Source organism: Benincasa hispida, chromosome 10 (assembly GCF_009727055.1).
Source record: "Benincasa hispida cultivar B227 chromosome 10, ASM972705v1, whole genome shotgun sequence".
Classification (NCBI taxonomy): domain Eukaryota; kingdom Viridiplantae; phylum Streptophyta; class Magnoliopsida; order Cucurbitales; family Cucurbitaceae; genus Benincasa; species Benincasa hispida.
Window position 1 is genome coordinate 17,695,509 of NC_052358.1, and position 23,910 is coordinate 17,719,418.

Consider the following 23,910-nt stretch of genomic DNA (forward strand, 5'->3'; position numbering starts at 1 on the left):
GGTGATTAAAAAATGAGTAAAGAAGATCTATGTCTGGCAGACAGTGCAACTACACATACAATACTTACAAGTAAAAAATATTTTTTCAAATTGACAATGTTGAAAACAAAAGTAAATACAATATTGAGTTCTACAAACTTGATCGAAGGTTTTAGAAAAGAAAATATTATTTTTCCTAGATGAACAAAATTTACAATTGACATTACATTGTTCTCTAGTCAATCAAAGAGAAATCTTCAAAGTTTTAAAGATATACGCTGCAATGGTTATCATATTGAGACTGATAGTAAGAATAATATGGAATATCTGTATATCATATCCACTGTCTCAAATGAAAAACGTATATTGTAAGAGTTACCTGCTTTATCTTCTGGATTGTATCATACTCATATACGAGTAATTAAAACATATGCAACAATGAACCTAAAGTTCATGAATCTAGCATATTTACAATTTGGCATGACCGATTGGGTCATCCAGGATCTATAATGATTAGGAGAATTATTGAAAATTCAAATGGACACCCATTGAAAAACCAGAAGATTCTTCAATCTAATGAATTATCATGTGATGCTTGCTCTCAAGGATAATTAATAATTAGACCATCCCCAGCTAAAGTAGGGACTGAATCACTTGCATTTTTTAAACTAATTCATGGTGATATATGTGAACCATTAACCCACCAAGTGTACCATTTAGATATTTTATGGCATTAATAGATGCATCTAGTAGATGGTCACACGTGTGCTTATTATCAAGTCGAAATCTTGCATTTGCAAGATTACTTGCTCAAATAATTAAGTTAAGAGCACAATTTCCTGATTATACAATTAAGACCATTCGTCTTGATAATGCTGGTAAATTTATATCCCAAGCTTTTGATAATTATTGTATGTCAATTGGGACAAGTGTTGAACATCCTATAGCTCATGTTCATACACAAAATGGTTTAGCAGAATCATTTATAAAACATTTTCAATTAATTGCAAAACCATTACTTATGAGAGCTAAGCTTTCTTCATCTGTATAGGGATATGGTATTTTGCATGCAGCGTCACTTGTACGCATTAGGTAAGTAGCTTATCATAAGTACTCGCCATTACAATTAGCTTATGGTCATGCACAAAATATTTCCCATCTGAGAATTTTTAGATGTGCAGTATATGTTACAATTGCTCCACCACAACGCACTAAGATGGGTCCTCAAAAGGAGATTAGGAATATATGTTGGATATGATTCCCTAATTATTAAATATCTTGAACCTCTGACGAGTGATGTATTTACTGCACGATTTGTTGATTGTCATTTTAATGAAACAAATTTTCCAACATTAGGGGGAGGAATTAAGAAGTTGGAAAAATAAATTACATGGAATACATCGTTTTTGTCTCATTTTGATCCCCGTACAGATCAATGTGAACTTGAAGTTCAGAAAATGATTCATTTGCAAAGTATAGCAAATCGATTTAGATGCATTTATAGATGCTAAGAAAGTAACTAAACCACATATACCACTTGCAAATGTTCCATAAAAATTGATATTCCAACACAACAAGTTGTTGTTAATGAATTTGGAACATGCCAGAAGCGTGGTAGACCAACGGATTCCAAAGATAAAAATATTTGGAAATGAAAAATAATTAATAGTCAAGAAGACTGGGTTGAGAGTGTAAATATTCATAAAGAAATCCTTGACATGACTAGTGAGGAAGGTGAAATATCTAAAGATAATAATGAGATTTCAATAAACTATGTCATGGCAGGAAAAAGATGGAATCGAATTAATGTAATTATTGACAACATTTTTGCGTATAATGTTGCTCTCTATATTATATATAAAAATGAGGATCCTGAACCAAAATTTGTTGAAAAATGTCGACATAGAAAAGATTGGTTTCAGTGGAAAGAAGTAATCAAGGCAGAATTAAACTCACTTTCAAAATGTCAAGTTTTTAGACCAGTAATCCGAACACCAAAAGGTGTTAAACCTATGGGACAAATGGGTATTTATGAGGAAAAGAAATGAAAATAATAAGGTCACAAGATATAAAACAAGACTAGTTGCACAAGGTTTTTCACAAAGAACTGGTATTGATTTTGAGGAGACATATTATCCAGTAGTGGATGCAATTACATTAAGATATTTAATTAGTTTGACTGTGTATAAAAGTCTGGATATGCATCTTATGGATGTAGTCACAACATATTTATATGGATCTCTTGATAAAGATATTTATATGAGAATGATTTAAGGTACCTGAAACATATATATCAAATTCCCGGGAAATGGTATTCAATAAAGTTACAGAGATCACTATATGGATTGAAACAATCGGGACGGGTGTGGTACAATCGCCTGAGTAGATGATTATTGAAAGAAAGATATCAATATAATCTAATATATCTGTCTTTTTATAAAGAAATCACAATCAGGATTTGCTATTATAATGGTATATGTTGATGACTTGAATATAATTGGAACTCCTGAAGAGCTTTTAAAAACAATAGAATATCTTAAGAAAGAATTTGAGATGGAATATCTTAGAAAAACAAAATTTTACCTTGGTTTGTAAATTTAGCATTTAGCAGATGGAATATTTATTTACAGTCAACTTATACAGGAAAAATTTTGAAAAGATTTTATATGGACAAAGCACATCCATTAAATATTCCAATGGAAGTCTGTTCATTGAATATAAAGAAAGATATATTTCGACCTCGAGAAGATAATGAAAAACTTCTTAGTCCTGAAGTTCTATATCTTAATGCAATTGGTGCACTTATGTATCTTACTAATAATACAAGACCAATATTGCATTTTCAATAAATTTATTAGTTGATATAGTTCTTCTCCTACAAAAAGACATTGGAACGAAATTAAGCATATAATACATTATCTCCGATGAATGATCGATATGAGTTTATTTTATTCAAATAAATCAAATTTTGATCTAGTTGGTTATATAGATTCTGGATATTTATTTGATCCACACAAATTTAGATCTCAAACAGGTTATATGTTCACATGTGGAGGAACTGTTATATCATGGTGATCGGTGAAATAGACTATAACTACTACTTCCTCAAATCATGCTGAAATTCTTGTCATTCACGAGGCTAGTCGAGAATGTGTATGACTAAGGTCAATGACTCAGCACATTCGTGAAACGTGTGACTTGTCTTCTAATAAAAATCTTCCAACAATATTATTTGAAGACAACACGACTTACATAACCTAAATAAAAGGAGGATATATCAAAGGAGATAGAATAAAGCATATTTCACCGAAGCTTTTCTACACTCAAGACCTTGAAGAAAATGATGACATCATTGTATAACAAATTTGTTCGAAGAATAACCTGGCAGACTTATTTACAAAGGTATTACCAACCGCAACTTTTGAAAAATTGGTGTAAAACATTTGAATGCGGCGACTCAGAGATCTTAAGTGATGTTTTCATGAGAGGGAGTAAATATATTGTATTCTTTTAGGAGTATGTATTATATGAAATATGTACTCTTTTTCTTTTACTAGGTTTTTTTAGTAAGCTTTTAACGAGGCATATTTCATATCTATATATATATATGGGTCAGTTGCAAATATAGACATTAGACCCAAAGTATTAACAAATATAACATAATATAAAAAAAATTACAAATATGGTCAAATTTAAATAGTCTCTCAGTGATAGACCATATTATTGGTAGGAGTATATTAGTGATAGACCATATCACTGGTAAGAGTCTTTCAACAATAGAAGTCTATCGTTGATAGACTTGGGAGTCTATCAATGATAGAAGTCTAAACGCTGATAGACTTGTCTATATTTACAATTTTTTTAAATGATATTATACACTTAGTTATTATTCCTAAAAATGCTATCAATTGTAATTACCTATATATATAGGCATCTTAGGGGGAGTATTATGAATATTATAATAATAAATAGATGCTCATCGCATAGTGTCTCAAAAGCCATGTGTCACCCTTTATATTGTCCATGTACCTTGTAATTATTCATATTTGGTGTCCATGTAAGTCAACATCCTATTTGTCACTTTGCCTATAAATAGTGACATTTGGTGGATCTTAAAATTACATATACATTGGTAAGAATTCCACTTCGAATTCCATGAAATTTTCTATTATCCAATTTTATGTTTTTAGTTATTTTATGATTTTTGCTTTTTTATTTTAAATTATATTTTATTATTATTATATTATATTTTCTCCATATCTGTATTCCTATTGTACTCCTCAATTTCACAACAGAGAATGAGTACAAAGACAAATAAGTTAATAGAGAGAGTTGTAAAACTAAATTATAAACGAATTACTTTTTTTTTCTTTTGAAAATAGTGAACCAATTACCTTTTTCTCGTCTAACAAATAACAATATAAATTTTAGAATATTTGTAATGAATCTCTTAAGTCTCGACCATGTCAATCAAATAGTTCAATTCTTATGAAAGACAGTTACAATCAATCACAACTACATGAAAATTAATAGAGTTAAAAAATATTTTTAGTTTCTAAATTTTTATATAAATAACATTTTAATTCGGACACTTTAGCTGATAAAGATTTAATCTTTAAACTTAAATGAGTAACAATTTAGTCTCTGACTTTAAATTTTTAAATAATTTAAACTTGTTATGAAAAAAAAAATCTCTTCAAAATTAAGTGTGTCAATTTTATTATGTGACAGTTTACAAATAATAATAATAATAATAATGATAAATATTGATTTCCAACCAATTTATCAATCTATATGGACTTGAAATTTTATTAAATTTAAATAATATTTTTCATGACAAGGACTAAATTAATTAAATTACAAAGACTAAATTGTTACGAATTTGAAAATACATTGACTAAATTGTTATGGGACTAATTTGTTACTTTCATGAAAAAATTCACGGATTAAGAGTGGTTTTTAACCAAATTTTATTTAATCATGTTGTGTAAAAATAGTACTATATATATCAAAATATTATTAATATCAATTAAAAGGCTTTGAATATATGTATACTAGGTAAAATGTACCATAAGAGTGAGTTCAGTTCGCAATTGACCTGCACTCTTTTTTTTTAGTCAAGGTCCAAATTTTCCTCCACTTATAAAAGATAAAATAAAATAAAATAAAAGATTAATGCTATCATTTTTTAATTCTTGATCAATTTATTAACAAAATTTTGTTGCATGAGATATGATATGTAAATTAACTTTAATAATCTTAACAATGGTGATTATAATGGTTAATTAAAACTTAAAACCAGAATAGTTCAATTGAAATATAATATATGTTAGCAATTAAGAGGTCTGTAGTTTTAATATCATGCTAAAATAAGTAGTGACTAATTGTAATTCTTGATTTACATATTTTCATTTTATAGTATTTTCCATCTGTCTAGCTGTTTTTTTTTTTTTTTCTTTTGAATCTAAATTTGATTAAATTTATAATTACCCCTAACTTTTTAAAGGATTTGTATAATAAAAGTTAAATTACAAATTTAGTTTATAGAATTTGAGGTCTAGTCTATTTGGTTCAAATTTTTAATAAAAGTGTCAAATAGGTTTTTGAACTTTCAATTTTATGTCTAAATAAATCCTTAAGCTTTATAAAATGTTTAATATATAGTTTTTTTAACTTTAAATTGTGTATTCAATAAATTCTTAAATTTTCAATTTTGTTTTTAATATGTGACTAATCTATTTGATATTTTCTAAATTCACAGATCTAGTAATACATATAACATTTAAATATATATCTAATAGATCAATTAAATTTAATTTTTTTAAGATATTAATAATCTATTAGACATAAAATTGAAATTTGAGATACCAGATATTCTTTTTTTTTTTTTTTTAAAGTTTAGCAATCTATTAGACATAAACTTAAAAGTTCGGGACCTAATATATATTTTTTAAAAGTTTAGTGACCTATTAGACACAAAATTGAAATTTATGTACCTATTAGATACAACATTGAAAATTCAAGAACCTATTAGATATTTCTTATTTTCAAACAGGATCTTTTTTTTTTTTGAGGTTCAACGATTATGAGAGTGGAAGATTAAATCGTCAACTTTTAAAACGATGATAATTTATGTCTTTATCCCAATAACTTTGATTTGTTTTTATAAATGTTGGAAATGAATCTTACTAAAAGTCTTGCAAATTGCCAGCATCAAATTATATGTTCTTTTCTCCACTTAAGTAAATAATTAAAGTCAAATTAGAAGATATTTCTTTTATCCTTCATACATTTAAAAAGGAAAAGTTGGAAACAAATCCAATTCAGATGAAAATTTCAAACACAACTCATTTTCACTTCCTCAATATAAAAATACCGAGCGGTGACAATGGCGACGGTGACAGACCAATGAGAGCTTTGGATTGGTTGAGAAGGAATAATCTCTGTTTATTATTATTCCTAATTTTAAATTCTTTTAACTACTTAATCATTAATATATGTTCCTAACTTTGACTTAATCTCTCACCTTCTCACTTTTTATCACTTCTTAAAAAAGATTTTTCTCTTTTTCTTTTTTTGACTTTGGCTTGCTTTTAATGGATAATAAATGTGCTAAAATTTATATTATTTTAATTAAGGTGAGCTTTCAAATTTCCTTAATTAATCTTTCAAAGTTACAATTTTCATTTTTATACATTAATTTTTATGATATGGTAAAGTATAATTCTATAATGTTCAAGAACTATTTATTTTATATGATATGACGTGTACTAACTAATCTAGTTTTAATTACATTAAATTGACTACGTTCTAAAAATAATTTTCTTTCCTTATTTTTATTAGAAATTATTAGTATGATACCTAACACATGGGCTAGCTAATATCCATATATTATCTAATAAAGAGAAACAAGTACTATAAAGATTTTCTTGAAATTTCTTATTTTGATTTTAAATCAAATTACCCGGCTAAATTTTAAAATATATCCATTTTTTTTTATTTAAGGATTGTTTTAACATATAGAAAACTATTGAAAATATTTTCAAATTCAGTAAAATGTTACTGCCTATTAGTGATAGACTCTAATAGACTACTATCATCGCTATCAGGTTTTATTAGTGTCTATTAGTTATATTTTGCTATATTTGAAAATATTTTCAGCAGTTTTGTTATTTAAAATGATTGCTTTTTATTTAAACGCTTTCAATAAAAAGGTTTAAATACACCTTAAAAGTGTTTCAAAAACTATTTTGATTGATTGTCAAACACTTCAATTTTTTTCAAAATGATTTATTTTTAAAATTAAATAATTGAAAAGTTAACCAAACACACCCTTAATTATTGAACTTTCAAAATGATGAATTAGTCTTGATTTTAATTTTTTTTTAATTCACACAAAAATTGTAAATTTTGGATTCTAGTAGTCATAAAATTCAAATTTGTATTTAATGTATTATAAATTATTTTTAAAAAAATATATATTCATTACTAATCTATTAGACAAAAAATTAAAAATTCAGGAATATATTTGACATTTTTAAAAGTTTATGAACTAAATAGACATAAATTTCAAATTATATATATATATATAGTCGACTATTTTATATATACTTTCTATTGGTCAATTTGGAAAGGCTCTAATATTTTTTTCCTTAAATTACAAGTTTGCGTGACCTTTCTCCAAAAGAAATTAATATAGAAAAATACGGTCTACATTGAGAAATTATTGGAAAAATGAACCACATGGAGCCTTGCGTTACTTGCCTTTCTATACTTTATGCACATTATCCATCCTCCTTTGACAAATTTACACTATAATTACGGTGGTTGGGTTTAAAATTCAATTTTAGTCCATAAACTTTTCCTATTTTATAATATTAAATATAATTTTAGTCTCAACACTTTTCATTTCTGATTGTTTTAATGTTCCTCTTTCTATTTTCCAAACGTTCATTTTGATTCTTATACTACTCTATATATATTATAGATATAGATTCATATTTTACTATTGTTGTTGTTATCATTATTGCATACATATTTATTTATTTGGAAAAAACAAACAAAAAAAAAGTGTTTTTTGTCGGATTCCTGTTTAATAATTTATATGACAAAATACACTTTTGGTCATTGAAGTTTGGAGTTAATGTATTAATCTCTGAAGTAAGAAAAACTATATTTTAATCCTCGAAGTTTGAAAAATGGTTCTAAATAGTCATTGAATTAACTTGACGATTATCTTTTGGCTATCTTGATTTTGATGTTAATTTAGGGACCATTTATAATCATTTTACAAACCTCGAGGACTGAAGTGTAGTTTTTCAAACTTTAGAGACCAAATAGACATTAACTCAAAACTTCATTGACCAAAATTATATCTTACCCTAATTTATATTAAAAAAAAAAAAAAGTAATGACAAGGCTATGAATAAAGAGACTAAAACAAAACAATACAAACTTTAAAATCAAATTGAAATTAAACTTTAAAATATTCAAAACCCAATACTTGCATATCCATTTTTGAAAACAAAAATATCAATTTCCACCTTTAAATTTGGAGCGTTCAATCGATTAAAACCTTAAACCAAGAATGATATCAATTTAAATTTGTAATTGTATCAATTATACATGCTCATTCAAAAAACATCGTGTGAGATCTATAATCGTTTCAATTAAACTCCTAAATTATCATAAGTGAATCAATTTAGACTCTCAATCAGATTTTTCTTTGAGAATCATTCACAGATCAATTCATACATGTGCATAGATTTATTTACTTGTCAGATTAACAAAATAGACCAATTCTTACTAAGGGTTTAATTTAGAGATTAAAATGATAAAACTACGAAATGAAATAAATGCACTTACAAAACTTCACATGTTTAAATGGATGCAATCATTTAGTTTATTTTATAATATAAATAAATCCAAGATTTAGAGTATAAAATGATATTATTTTTCTAGTTTAGAGGAAATGTATCCAAGTAGGTAGATTATAGATATTCCTTCAATTGACGCTCAACTATACAATCACTAAATATATTATTTTATTTTTTGAGGCTCACTATTTTATTTATTATGGTTGAAGAAAGTACTTAATTATTTTTAGTCAAACTTTTTGGCTTACATCAATGAAAGCAACGAATATTTAAAATGCTTTCTTTAGACGAAACTTTCTTTCTAATTAATCGAATATAGTTTACGTTACTTTCATGTAGAATTGTCATTATTGCTAACAATTAAGTAACAATGAATTTTCAAAAGTATCTTTAGTACTAAAAAAAAAAAAAAAAGTAAGGAAAAAAAATTAATATTAAGATTTCAAAATATTATACTTTTAAATTTTAAATTTTGAGTTTGGCTTCAATTTAGTCTTTACAATTTTACCCTTGAAATTTGAAATTTGTTTCAATTTGGTCCCCGACTTTAAATTCAATTTTCACTAAATACTCACTTTTCATCTTGAGTGATAATGTTCATTAGTTAATTTAAAAGAATTATAATGACTTAAGTTTCATCTTTTGTTATCACTATTTAAATAAAATTTAAATTTTCACTTCCTAATTATTTTTAATTAATTAATAGACATTAACTTTAAAGATTGGAAGTGAGTATTTAGGAAAAAAACTGAGGTTCAAATTGTAAATCTAGAAACATAGATACTAAATTGAAAAAAAAAATTATATCTCAAGGGTAAAATTATAATATTATGAAATTTAAGGACTAAAATCAAACAAAACTTAAAACTTAAAGATTAAAAGGGTAACATTTTGAAACTTAGGGATCAAATAGAAACTAGATCTAAAAATCTAAGGACCAAAAGGATATTTTTCTCAAGGAAAAAATACAGATATTCTATTAAAGTTCTCGGGAGAAAGAGCATCATCCATTATGCAATTTATCTTTGTGCATCCCACTTTAATTACAAATAAAAATGTAAAAGTGTTTTTTTTTAATAAAAATAAAAGAAACCATAAGCGTTTTCTATTGAATAATTGAGTGAGATGCACAAAAATAAATATAATTTAGGATACACTTAAGGGATCGTTTGTTTCGTGGACATCCTAGATTCCCACTAAGTGACCATCCAGATTATAATATTTGTTTTGCGATACTAGATTAACACTTTTTTTTTTTTGGCAGAATTATAAGATGTTTGGGCATCTAGAGATTTCCGAGCATCTTAAGATGCCTTTATAGAGGGCACCTTGAGAGTTTTTGATACCCTCATGTAACATGGATTTTTCAGATTCTCGAGTTCAGGGCGCTTCTAGTTTACTTTTTTGCCCTTCCTTTTTTCTGATATATGTGTGTATATGTGTCGTTGTGTATGTAATTATCACTCTCCATTTGTCATTATATAATTAAAAAATATATTGTTAATCATATATATCAATTTTTTTTTTGTTATATCGCAGTTCTTATAATTTTTTAAGATATTCAAATTTAATTTTCAATTAATATTTATTTTATAAAAAATTTTAAATTATGATATATTATTTTATTGAAAAAAATTACTTATAAAATAATATAAAGTGTATTACTTTAAAAAAAATTCAAATCGATAAAAACAAATATATTATATAAGTTCAAATTATATTAAATAAATTATAAATTAATTAATGTTGTAAGAGCATTCTAAAACATTAAGTAAATTTAAGACATCCTCTAATAGTAATCCTACGGAACAAACACAATTATAAAAATATTTTCATCTATCTGCAAAAGTATTCCTACAAAACAAACACGACAATCTAGAGATGCCAAATATCTATAATTTCGTCATATATCTCTAATTTCGAGTATTTAAAGATTCGATTATCTACATTTCCAAAAAACAAAGCAATCCTAAATGTTTTTCATACCAAATAGTTACCGTGCATGCATAATCATCATGGTTGTTTAAGATTTGTATAAATTAACTTATTTAAAATAAAATAAAAAGATTCGCACAATTAAAATTTGATTTCACAAACCAATTATGTATTATTGAAAATAAACCACTCTAAAGTTTGCTTGTGTGGACCCTTCTAATTTGAATTTAATGGATGAAGCCTTTAATAATTCAAGTTGTTACACTCCAACCACACCCTGTCACTTCCTAAACCCATCCTTTCATCCCATGTCTATTTTGGGTGAAATTCATCGTTGAATTTCAAAATAATTGATAGGGAAAAGACTAATATAAATATAATTTTTCTAATATATATGTTGAGTTTTAAATCCCAATATATGAGATTCCACACTTATTTTATATCACAATATATGAGATTCGACACAATTTAGTATTCGAAATTTACGATTTATTTATCATATTATATATTCAATTAGGATGATTCTGAACTATAGGGCATAATCCAGATAAAATATAAATGAAAGTGATAATAAAATAAAGATTTGGGCTAAAGTAGCATTCTAGGGCCAAAACGGACTTAAAGGGGAGGGTTTGATTGAGCTTCGACCCAAGCTAATGTGAGCCCTAGCTAGGCCAAGCCTACTAAAATGCATAATTGGATGTATGAGCCTATAAAAAAGTTCTTAGCCTCATCCGGGGCCTATGTCTTCTATATTCCTATAAACTTATCATTATAGTTCTAAAGAAAATAAGTTCATTCTACACTCATAAACTCTTCACTTGCTACATTTATCCACTCTTTGACATAAGTATCAGAACATGTATAGCAAGCACTACACTGATGTGTTGATTTTCGTATTTTGTAGGTCACGTTTTCCCCTATCAAATAAATTTATTATTGTTGTCAAGTGAAAGTTAAGTATATTTTCTCTTTAGTTTAAATTTTGACATCAACCATATTTATACTAATAGAAAAAAAAAAAAACATGTATTTAAATGGTACAAAAGAGAGAGTTACTAAAATATGAGTTCGTACATATATGATTTGTAAAGATTAATTCTCAATGTGAGTTATGTAAATAAATTCTAATTAAATTCATAACTTAAAACAAACAAACTCATACGAACATATGCGAAACTTTTTGACTCCTGTTTATAGAATGCCTCAATTTAATTTAGAGTGCGAAACACGAAAAAACTTAATAATTAATTCCTTAAATCTAATCAAGAATCTTACTTTTCTTTTTGTGTTAAAATTAATTTTATTTCATCAATCAATAAGTCACATCAAAGAAGAAGTCTTGTTTTTCCTTTTGTAAATCTAAAATCTCTGATAATTTTCTAGTCATACATCCAATCCATGCAATTGCTAGTCTTTGTCTTTGAATATTAGGTAATCTACCAATCACCCAATGCCAAAATTTGGCCTCATTTTCATGTTAATTAATAATACCTAATTTTCTCTCTCCATGTTATCTTTTTCCCCATTTTCCCTTCTTATTGTCCATGTCTGAAGTGTATAAATAGCCCCCTTAATCAAACTAACAATCCATGTCCACTACACTCCTCTTCTTTGACCTAAAAAAACCTTCATTGTTTCCTAAGCAAAATGGCTTTTACTACTTCTCACACTCAAAAACATGTGGTGGTTTTGGCTTTAGCTTTGCAGCTAACCTTCCTTTTGATGGGCACTTCTTCAGCCCAACTCTCTGTCTCTTTCTACTCCAAGACTTGCCCTAAACTCCTCTCTATAGTCCGCTACGGCGTTCAATCTGCCATCGCTAAGGAAACCCGCATTGGCGCTTCCCTCCTTCGTCTCCACTTCCATGACTGCTTCGTTAACGTATACATACATTATTAAGTTTATCATAATTCTTGATCAAAAGTATACTTAAGTTGTTGTCTCTATAATTTGTACATTTTCTTTTACAGGGATGTGATGGATCAATTCTTTTAGAAGATACTGCTACTTTTAGAGGAGAGCAAACTGCACCTCCTAACAATAGGTCTGTTAGAGGTTTTAATGTCATAAAAGCCATCAAGAGTAATGTAGAAAAAGTTTGTCCAGGTGTGGTCTCCTGTACTGATATTTTGACTCTTACTGCACGTGACTCTGTTAATATTGTAAGTTTTGTTGAATACTTTTTCAATATTTACTCATAATTAATACCATATTTTTATATTCTTAACCATAATTAATTATTTTAGTTGGGAGGGCCAACTTGGGAAGTGAGGTTAGGAAGAAGAGACTCAAAAACAGCCAGCTTTTCCGCTGCCAGCAGTGGTGTCATCCCTCCACCTAGTTCAACCCTCGCCAACCTCATCAATCGATTCAGTGCTGTAGGCCTCTCAACTAAAGACATGGTTGCCTTGTCTGGTATTGTTTCCCTTTCACTCGCTTTCAATCCTTGATTTAATTAGAAGGCCAACTTAACACAACTTTTTAAGCACTTACAAAAGAGATTCAAAATCAAACGTAGTCTAATCAATATAAAGTTAAATAAAAAATTTAGTCAATAAACTTTGAGGTTTAGAATTTTCTATTAGACATAAAGTTACATTTTCAAACTTTTCGAATGGGTCAGGAACCTATTAGATACAAAATTGAAAATTCAAAGACTAAATGGAAAATTGCATTGTGCGTGTAGGTGCGCACACGATAGGCCTAGCAAGGTGTGTATCCTTTAGGAGCCGCATATACAACGAGAGTAACATAGACACTTCATTTGCAAAGCTAACACAAAGGAATTGCCCAAGAAGTGGAGGAGATGACAATCTTGCACCTCTAGATGTCACAACCCCGAAGCTTTTCGACAACCATTACTACAAGAATCTTTTGAACAAGAAAGGACTACTCCACTCTGATCAGATCCTCCACAACGGCGGATCCACTGATTCCTTGGTCGAACAGTACAGTCAAAACAATAAGATTTTCGATGCCGATTTTGTGACGGCAATGATTAAAATGGGAGACATCAAACCGCTCATCGGATCTCAAGGCGAGATCAGGAAGGTCTGCAGCAAACCCAACTGATCTATGATGATCTTTGTGGAACTATGGATTTGAATATTGACGTTGAGCAACTCAATAATGGGTTTTTATCTTACTTGTGTGTGTGGGTAATTTAGTTGAAAGGTAAAAGTATGAAATATACTGATGACTAGTAAGGAATTTGGTGGCGCCGTTGTTGTTTGAGAGTAATCTTTCTGAAATTTGTAAGATTTATACATAGTGCAATATAATTTTTAAATTACTTTATATTATTTGATAACGACCCAAATCAGCTTAACTCGACACTAATTGACATAATTTTTTTTCTAGAAATCGATGTTTTGATCTCTATCTCTACAGTTGTTGTACTCGAAAGATTATTTGATATTGATTTAAGTCGTTTCGACTTTTCATCTGTGATTCTTTCGTTTGTCAAAGTAAGTAAAATTCAACGCTATAACTTTTACTCAACCTCAACTTGTTATATATTAATATGTATATATTTATGGTTCTTATAATATATATATATTTGTTTTTTTCCTTTAATTTGAGCACACCATCTCAATTAATCATAATTTTCTTATTTTCAGAATAATAATTATTTTCCTATTTGACTAATAATGGGTCATGAGGGATTAAACTCTCAACAAATTTCTTCTTTAGGTTATGAAGTTGTGAAAGGTGGGAAACAAAGGACAAATATCAATTTATATCCCTAAATTTTAAGAATATTAATTAAAATCTTAAATCAATAACTATATCAATTTAAATTCTAAATTCTATATCAAAATTTAAATTGATATAATTATTAAATTAATGTCAAATTCATACAACTACTAAATTTCAAGGTAGAATTTCATATTTTCTCAAGAATTAATTAAAATTATTAACCCATTAAGGTATAATAATAATAATAATAATAATAATAATAATAATAATAATAATAATAATAATAATAATAATAACAACTTAAATTTCCCTAAAAAAATAAATAATTAATTAATTAATAGATGTATATGAAAATTCAAATAGATTGATCTAAAAGGAAATTGTCTGAAATATCCTTCCAATGTTTTCATCTACCAAAACTAATACCTTTTTAGAAAATTTGTTGAAGTAATTTTTGTTCATCTCGAACGAGTGGATAAAAGAAAATTAACCTTTTCATCTAATCAATTGTTTTGATCTTTCTCGGTGAAATCTATTAACACTTAGATTCTATTAATTTTTTTCAAATATTACATAATCTTTACAAATCTTATATACCAAATCTTATATCTTTTCAAATTTTCTCCAAATTTGGTCATCTTTACCAAATCTTATATCGAATCTGACCAAATTTTTTAAATCTTTTTTTCCAAAATTAGTGATTGCAATGCTGCTTTTTAAATTTTGGGAAAGATCAAATTTTGAAAAAAAAATATATAGAATCTCATAATTAATCATGGGCGAAATTTCACTAAGAGAAGCTCAAATATTTAGAATTTCAATGTTCATCTTGTCCAATATTTAATCGAAAAAGTCCAAAATATTCAACATAATGAAAATTTTTATATCAATATCAATGATCAATCCCGATCAAGATGGATCGAGAAAAACTATTTCAACGAATTTTTTAAATAGGTCTTAGTTTTGAAAGATTGAGTTTGGGAAATTGTGAGATTTATTAATCCAATAAACCAAAGTTATGGGCTTAAATCTTGGAAATTGAGCCCAAATGTTACTGTTATCGGATTGAGAGCCTGTAATTTTGGGTTGGGCCGTGGACGAAAAGTCAACCAATTCAAATTGCTTTCTCAAAGTAATTGGGTCATTTCTCTATCGTAATTTCTCAAGAAGCCCAATCCTATTGGGAAATTGAAGTATTTTTCCTATTTGCATCTCCTAATATTTAAGATTTTTGTAAAAAGAAACTATGAGTATATAGCAATTTTGAAGGTTTCATTTAAAAATATGGAAAAAAAAAAAAGAAGAATTTTTTTAGATTGCCCTCATTGGATTTCCAAAAGTCCTCATCCTCATTTACAGATGCAGTGTAATTTATGTATGTAAATAAACTTTATTCAATTTATATATCCTCATAAAAGTTCCCTCCTCCTAGCACATTAAAGATAAACGTCGATGCAACTTGATTCTTGGAGTTCCATCGGCTTTGGCCTTGGAATGATTTGCAGAGATTCTAACACAGATCCATAAGAGCTGCAAAATAGATCTACCCGATGTCGCCTAGAGTTTATAATGCACCAGTTGACCTTTTAGCTAAACGAGCTAGAATAGAAAGCATGACTGTAGAATGGCTAGCTAAACTCCTCTCTTGATTGGTTAAGGAGTATTTTTTATGACGATCAAGTGAAGTAATGGATTACCTTCAATGAACTGCACACATTCGCTACATAGAGCTACGATGTCGGTCTCCAGGCGCCAAGGCACTCCTCCATTCTTCAACATCTTACCTGTCGGAATGGCAACTCTGCAACCGAGCCTTACATTGTTTACCACGATATTCTCCTCTCTCATGCCACGTGTTTGATATTTACAAAAGAAAGTACAAGGTAAGAAACAAGAACCCTACAACGAGATTTTGTTTCCCCCATTGAAATGTGGATTCCTCTACTCTATCTATTTGTGGTTTGACATGAAGGCTGTAAAATATTTTTATGAAAGAGTGAATTTGGTGGGGAGTGATCGTTGGATATATATATATATTGAAAGAAAGTGAAAGTTTAGTGAATATAAAAATGGATTTAATTGTGTAGATTAAATTCATTGTTTAAAAACTTTCAAATTGGATTAAAACTTCAAATTCAAATGATGTTTCATGTACAAATTTAACATGTATGATAGTTAAATTTGTAGTTTCTTCGATTTGAAGAAGTTATGTTTGATTTTTATCAATAACAACTAAATTGAGTTAAATTTGACAAATTTTTCAATTCTTGTATTTATTTGATTTTATTTTATATTTTGGAGAGTTACTAAATTGCTTGCCTATAAATAGTAACTTGGTTCTTCATTTGTGACATCCCATTCAAAATTGAAGAGTTCTTTTCTTTCTTTCTTTCGATCTTTTCTTGAGTTTTGAGCAAGTATTCAAGAGTTCTACCAAATCCAAGTAGTTCAAGGTTGTAGTTTTATCAAAGTTAGTCATTGTATCCTATTGAGACGATCACTGTAGTTTGTTTACAACCCGTTCAGAGTGAATAATTGTCTTTAGGACATCGTTTATCAGAAGCGTACCTCAACTATGTTTTGAGTCTCCAAAGGTTTTGAGGTTTTTTCAAGTCTTTGATTATTTCCATATCTAAGTCTTGTTACATCATTTGACTTATGTTTGAGTCTGAATATTATACATATTATACATTGAGTGCACTATTTCCAATTAAGGTGTAATTCATTTACTAGTATATTCAGTTTATATATTAACTTTCCCCCAACAATCTGAAGACAATTATTATTATCTAAACTAGTGGTGGCAATCTCCTACACCAATGTTTTCACTTCTGCCATGATGGATCACCCATTATCAAATCCCATGTTGAATAACTAGAGAAGTTCAAAAGAGACAACTTCAAGAGATGGCAGAAGAAGATGGTCTTCTACTTCATCACGTTGAATCTTGCTCATATTTTCAAGGAAGATTGTCCAATTACTCTATTAGAAGTTGTAACTCCTGAAACAGAAGGTACAAAGCAAGTGTGGATGCATTTAGACTTCCTGTGCCGTAATTATATACCTAATGGTCTTGGGGTCACTTTGTATAATATCTATTGCAATGCCTACAATACATCAAAACTATTGTGAGAGGTATTAGACAAGAAGTACAAGTTGGAAGGTGTTGGTACTGAGAAACTCCTTATGGGAACATTCTTAGATTATAAGATGGTTGATACCAAGTTGGTAGTTAATCAAATGGAGGAATTATAAATTATCATTAGCGATTTGCAAAGTGAAGGATTGGACATTAGTGAGCCATTCCAAGTTGTTGTTGTGATTGAGAAGGTACTCATTCCTAAAAGGATTTCAAATGCTATCTCAAACACAAGCGAAAGGAGTTATCCATGGAGAACCTTGCGGTGAAACTCCATACAGAAGAGGATAACAAAAAAGAAGATAAAACTCTACTGGAAGTAGAAGCCAAAACTCATATTACTGAAACTTCAAAGCATAAACCCAAGAAATGGAATTTTAAGAAGAAAAATGTGAATCATGGGTCAAAGAATGATGCTAGCAAGCACATTCAAGGAAATTGTTGGGCTTGTGGTAGGAGTGGTCATACCATTGCAACGTGCAAACACAAGAAGGGACAAAGTTCCAACAATCAGGCCAACTCATGAAAAATGATGATCTGCTTTCCATCATTTCTAAGGTAAATATGGCTCCAAAGACCAAAGGTTGATGGATTAATACTAGTGCTACTAGGAAAATTTGTAAGTCATTGTTCATTACATAGAAAAGCATGATGGCAACCATAAACTGTACATGGGAAATGCTTTAACTGCCTCTGTGGAAGGCAAAGGGAAGGTTATACTAAAATGGACTTTCGAAAAATACTTATCCTTAATGATGTGTGGCATGTGCCAAAGATTCAAAAGAATCTAATGTCAGGAACTCTATTTAATAAAAATGGGTTCAAGGTTCTATTTGAGTCAAAGAAATTTATATTGACAAAGGGGGGTATGTATGTGGTAAAAGACTAAGTGATGGCATGTTCAAACTGAATGTACTGGCATAAATGTTAAAGAATAATAATAATATCACCTCTTCTGCTTATATTGTTGAGTTGTGTGATGTTTGGCATTCTAGATTGAGGCATGTCAAGTATAGTTCTTTAAATAGAATGGTAAGTTTAAGACTATTGCCGAATTTTAACATTGATAATAGACACAAATGTGAATTTTGTGTTGAATCAAAGTATACTAGAAAGCCATTTTCATCTATGAAAGGAATTAACGAGGTACTTGATTTAATCCACAGTGACGTATGTGATATGAAAAGTACTCCCACATGAGGTGGTAAGAGATACTTTGTCACATTCATTGATAATTGTAGTAAATATTGCTATGTATATTTGTTACATAGTAAAGATGAAACCTTTAGTGCTTTTAAAAAATATAAGGTAGAAGTTAAAAATCAACTTGAGAAGAAAGTGAAGAAAATAGAGGTAGTGAATATGAACCAGCATCATTTTATGAATTTTGTGAAGTCAGAAGTATAATCCATCAAACTACAACACCTTATACACCATAACAAAATGGTGTAGCTAAAAGAGAAAATTGAACTTTAAAGGACATAATCAATTGTATGTTAAATAGTTCAGGTTTACCTCACAATTTGTGGGGGGAAGCTTTACTGATAGAAAATTTTATACTAAATAGAGTTTCACATAAGAAAACTAATAAGTCGCCTTATGAAATGGGAAGTGGAAAGCTACCATAATATAAAATACTGAAAGTGGGGGGTGAAGAAAATCAAACACGAGGATTTCCATGAGCAGAGGAAGGATCTTTCCAAATTTCAACTGTATATGAATTTTACAATTACAATAAAAAACAGAAACAAGCGGTTTTACATAAAATAGAAATTACAGCATGCTTTACTACAGATCAAGGGAAAAATCAACAAACCTTTGTAGACTCATCTTCTAGTTCCTTGATCACGAATGCTCGATCACAGCAACACAGCAACACACGAACGTTCGTCCAACATGACCGCTCCTCTACACAATCGCCGCGCACTTGAACTAAGCGATCGCCAAGGTCACGAACACCCTAAACACCGCGAACGGTCTCTACAGAACCTCGACTGTGTCGAATTGAGTATGACACCACCAAGAAGGTTAACTCGGTATTCTCGATATGAGAATCTAGAGGGTGGGCTCTGTGTGGACTTGGTTAGTGGTAGAAAACCGGAGGAACCACAATCGTATAAATGATTGAGCAAGTGGGAGATGGAACAACCTATCGTATAGGTCAATGTCCAATCATTTAGGAAAAGCTATGTGATCGTCTAGCAAAAACTATGCGATTGTTTAGCTCATCATTTAGTTGAGTGTCTATCGTGTAAGAATACTCCACAATCGTTTAGCTAACTCCAACCTGTCGCTTAGTAAATCTAATTTACTTGATAACTATCCATGAGAACTTTCTGAGATTGGAAATCTCCAATCAATAATTTTGCAAATCCCTTACGAAAAATAGGAAAACATTTTTTCTTTTATCTCACGGTTACCATGAAACCACCAATAGCCTCCCACTCAATTGGTTATTAGAGAAAAAGAGATAATTATCCAATAATTAATATTATTATAAATATAAATGATAACTAACTTATCATAATATATTTATAACCTATAGTTTTAATATTTCATCTTCTGAAATATATCAACCATAGCTTTTTTTCTATTCCATGGCACTTAATGTAAATCTTATTTACATTAATCATCCATTGGATGTATTTCATACACCGTACCGATCATATCATATATAATCGAATTACCACTTGTCAATTTGAACATTTCAAATCAACACCAAGAACTGATCCTCAACTTGAATCCATTGGGCTACCAAGGGGGTCTTATGGAACTGTAGCTCGAAGCTCCAACGGTACGTGAATAACTGACTAAACTCTTTAGTCACGGGATCCACCATCTGTTAACTACCAAGCATTCCACTAAAGACCGACAATTGAACTCTCCTTACCATAGATATCTTATGTGTCCATCTTAACCAATAAGCAATGCGACAACCCTTCACAGGTCGCTCGTAAGTATAACTCGACCAATAACCGTTATGCCCCGTAGTTACATCTAACTCCTTAAGTACCACTGAATTCTTTAGTGAACATAAGTCATAGTTCTACTATGACTGAGTTCTCTCTTCCAAAGAGAAGTTGTAGCCACTATGTTCAAGCCTCGGAATCAACCCTTACGGGAGCAATCTATCTACTTACCCCTACTTCGGGGAAGGAGTGAATTTCATCTTGTGTAAGTGAGTTCCCAGCTCTTAAATTAGACAAGTCCCTAAAAAGGTAGCCATATTAGGTTGGCAATCTGGCCACTCTCACCCATACTAATCAAAGGACTGCTCTCAAAGGCAAGAGTTCCCAAAACACTCAGGATTGGGGTCGTGTCACCTATGGTCGTTTAGGTGAGATGAAGTCTCCAGTATCAATGGCGTTATATACAGAGTTTAGTTATCTTGTGGTCTGGTCTTATATAAACTCTTTGTATAGGACACTCCTGCTCGCATGTCTCCACATGAATGGTCAGGATCTACCATCTATAGTAGTTTACAACACTTGCAAACCTCTATAAAACAAGTCATATCTGTAGTGTCATCAGCATCAGGTATCCCACCTTAATTCTTATACTATAGACCTATCTAGGTTATCACTTAAGGCATGATCCACTTGTATATCACATATACATGCTTAAGTTTACATAAGATAACCATGGAGCTTACTTTATTGGATATGAGTAAATGTCAGAATGAAACAACAATTATTTTATTCATAAATAATGTGTATAATTATAAACAACGAGACTCCGACATAATTAAGACAACAATCCCAACAAGAGCTTATTTAGCAAAGGCACAAGTTCCTTTACCAAAAAGGACCAAACTTGGATCTAAGACAATTGAGTGTGTCTTTATAGGCTATGCAACGAATAATGTGATTGGGTTGATGCCTTAAATCTCGTAGGGTCCTATAGTTTGTAATTGTATTGTACAAACTTATTATTTATTTAATAAAATATATGATGTTTTATTTCAAAATTAGTTGCATTAACCACAAACCAATAAATTAACATCCAAGGTTATCTTGTAGCTTAAACACGTATGTAGAGACATACGGGTAGATCATGTTTAAGTGATAACCTAAATGGTCTATAGTAGATGGATAAGGCTGGGTAACTTATCCTAATGACACTACGATTATGGCCCCCTTTGTAGGTGTTACAATTGTTGTAAAGTACCATAAATGATCTGATCCTGATCATTCATGTGTAGACATGTGAGCGGGGATATTTTATACAAAAGAGTTTGTATAAGACTGGACCACGAAATGTTTAGTCTCATTATATAACATCGTTCATAATAGGGACTTACATTTCACCAAGATGACCATAAGTAACATGACCTGAATCCTAAGTGAGTTGTGAAATCCTGCCTATGAGGGCGGTCCTTCGATTTGTATGGGTGAGAATGGCCAGATCGCTGACTCCATAAGTCTACCATTTTGGGGATTCGTCTGATTAAAGAGTTAGAAACACAACTACACAAGGAATTCACTCCTTCCCCAAGGTCGAGGTAAGTAGATAAATTGCTCCTTTAAGGGCTGATTCTGGGGCTTGAACAATTTGGTGTCACACCCTCTCTTGGCCCGAGAGGGATTTAGTCATAGTTGGACTATGATCTATTGTTCATTAGAGGGATCAGTGGTACTTAAGGAGTTAGATGTAACTATTGAGGCAAAATGATAATTTTGGCCTAGCAATACTTACGAGCAATTTGTGAAGGGTCATCGTACTATTGATTGTTATATCCAATGGATACAGAAATATATCTATAGTGCGAAGAGTGCAGCTGTCGATCTTTAGTAGAATGCCTGACAGTTGACGAATAGTGAATAATTTAATTAATTATTCATAGACCGTTGGAGCTTCAAGCTACAGGTCCATGAGATTCTCTTGGTAGCTCAATAGGACTAAATGAGAATCAGTATTTTGATTAATTTGAATTGTTCAAATTAATTGAGAGAATTGATTATATATGATATAATTAAGTTATTTTAATTATATGTGATATAATTATTATAATGTATTTGATACATTATAATATTTATGAGAGGAAGCAAATATTTGAATATGATTCAAATGTTGATTATAGGAACTGGATTCATAATTGTTAAATTAATGTGATTTATATTAAATGTCATATGTGAGAAAAGAAACTATAGGTTATATTGTATATGATACAATATTAAAACTATAGGTTATATGTTATATGTTATATTTGATATAACATATAGTTTAATGTATATATTATATGATAAGTTAGTTATTATATATATATATATAATGATAATTTAAATAAATTAATTTTATTTAAAATTAATTTAAATTAAATGAGGGGTGGAGTTACAACTCCTTCCCCCTCTTTTCTCTCCACCTACATAAGTGGGTGGTTTTTAGATTTTTGCAGTGTCTTCATCTTCAACCTGCAAGCCAGAGAAACAACACAATGTATGAAAAAATCTTAGAGAGAAAATTCTAAATTCCTCTTACTTTCTCTCAATTTCCTTCCCTCAATCCAAATTCACCAAAGCCCACTCCTCGTAGGGTTCTATAGTTTGTAATTGTATTGCATAAACTTATTATTCATTTAATAAAATATATGATGTTTTATTTCAAAATTAGTTGCATTAACCACAAACCAATAAACTAACATCCAGGTTATCTTATAGCTTAAACATGTATGTGGAGACATACGGGGGATCATGTTTAAGTGATAACTTAAATGGTCTGTAGTAGATGGGTAAGATTAGGTATCTTATCCTGGTGATACTACGAGTATGACCCGCTTTATAGGTGTTACAATTATTGTAAAGTGCTACAAATGATCTGATCCTGATCATTCATGTGTAGACATGTGATCGGGGATATTCTACACAAAAGAGTTCATATAAGACTAGACCACGGAATGATTAGTCTCATTATATAACATCGTTCATAATAGAGACTTACATTTCACCAGGATGACCATAGGTAACATGACCTGAATCCTGAGTGAATTTTGAACTCCTACCCCTGAGGGCAATACTTTGATTTGTATGGGTGAGAGTGACCAGTTCGCCGACTAAATAAGCTTACCATTTTGAGGATTCTTTTGAATGGCAAGCTAGGAACACAATTACAAAAGACGGAATTCACTCTTTCCCTTACGTCTGGGTAAGTAGATAAATTGCTCCCTTAAGGGTTGATTCTGGGGCTTGAACAATGTGGTGCCACACCATCTCTTGGTCCGAGAAGGGTTTGGTCATAGTTGGACTATGACTTATTTTTCATTAGAGGGATCAATGGTACATA

The 23,910-nt window shown here is 29.8% G+C and overlaps 1 protein-coding gene across 1 annotated transcript; it reads left to right on the forward strand.

The window, feature by feature from the left end:
* Positions 1-12,395: 12,395 nt before the first annotated feature.
* LOC120088665 (peroxidase 4-like) lies at positions 12,396-14,090 on the forward strand. Its single transcript, XM_039046081.1, has 4 exons — positions 12,396-12,674; positions 12,764-12,955; positions 13,040-13,208; positions 13,480-14,090. The coding sequence occupies exons 1-4, from the start codon at positions 12,441-12,443 to the stop codon at positions 13,863-13,865; spliced, it is 981 nt and encodes a 326-aa protein (XP_038902009.1). The 5' UTR covers positions 12,396-12,440; the 3' UTR covers positions 13,866-14,090.
* Positions 14,091-23,910: the final 9,820 nt, after the last annotated feature.

Excerpts from the sequence above, each read along its gene's own strand:
- LOC120088665 (XM_039046081.1), top strand. The coding sequence starts at position 12,441 with ATGGCTTTTACTACTTCTCACACTCAAAAACATGTGGTGGTTTTGGCT. Across the intron at positions 12,675-12,763 it reads TCCATGACTGCTTCGTTAAC|GGATGTGATGGATCAATTCT; the intron begins GTATACATACAT and ends TTTCTTTTACAG. Across the intron at positions 13,209-13,479 it reads AGACATGGTTGCCTTGTCTG|GTGCGCACACGATAGGCCTA; the intron begins GTATTGTTTCCC and ends TTGTGCGTGTAG.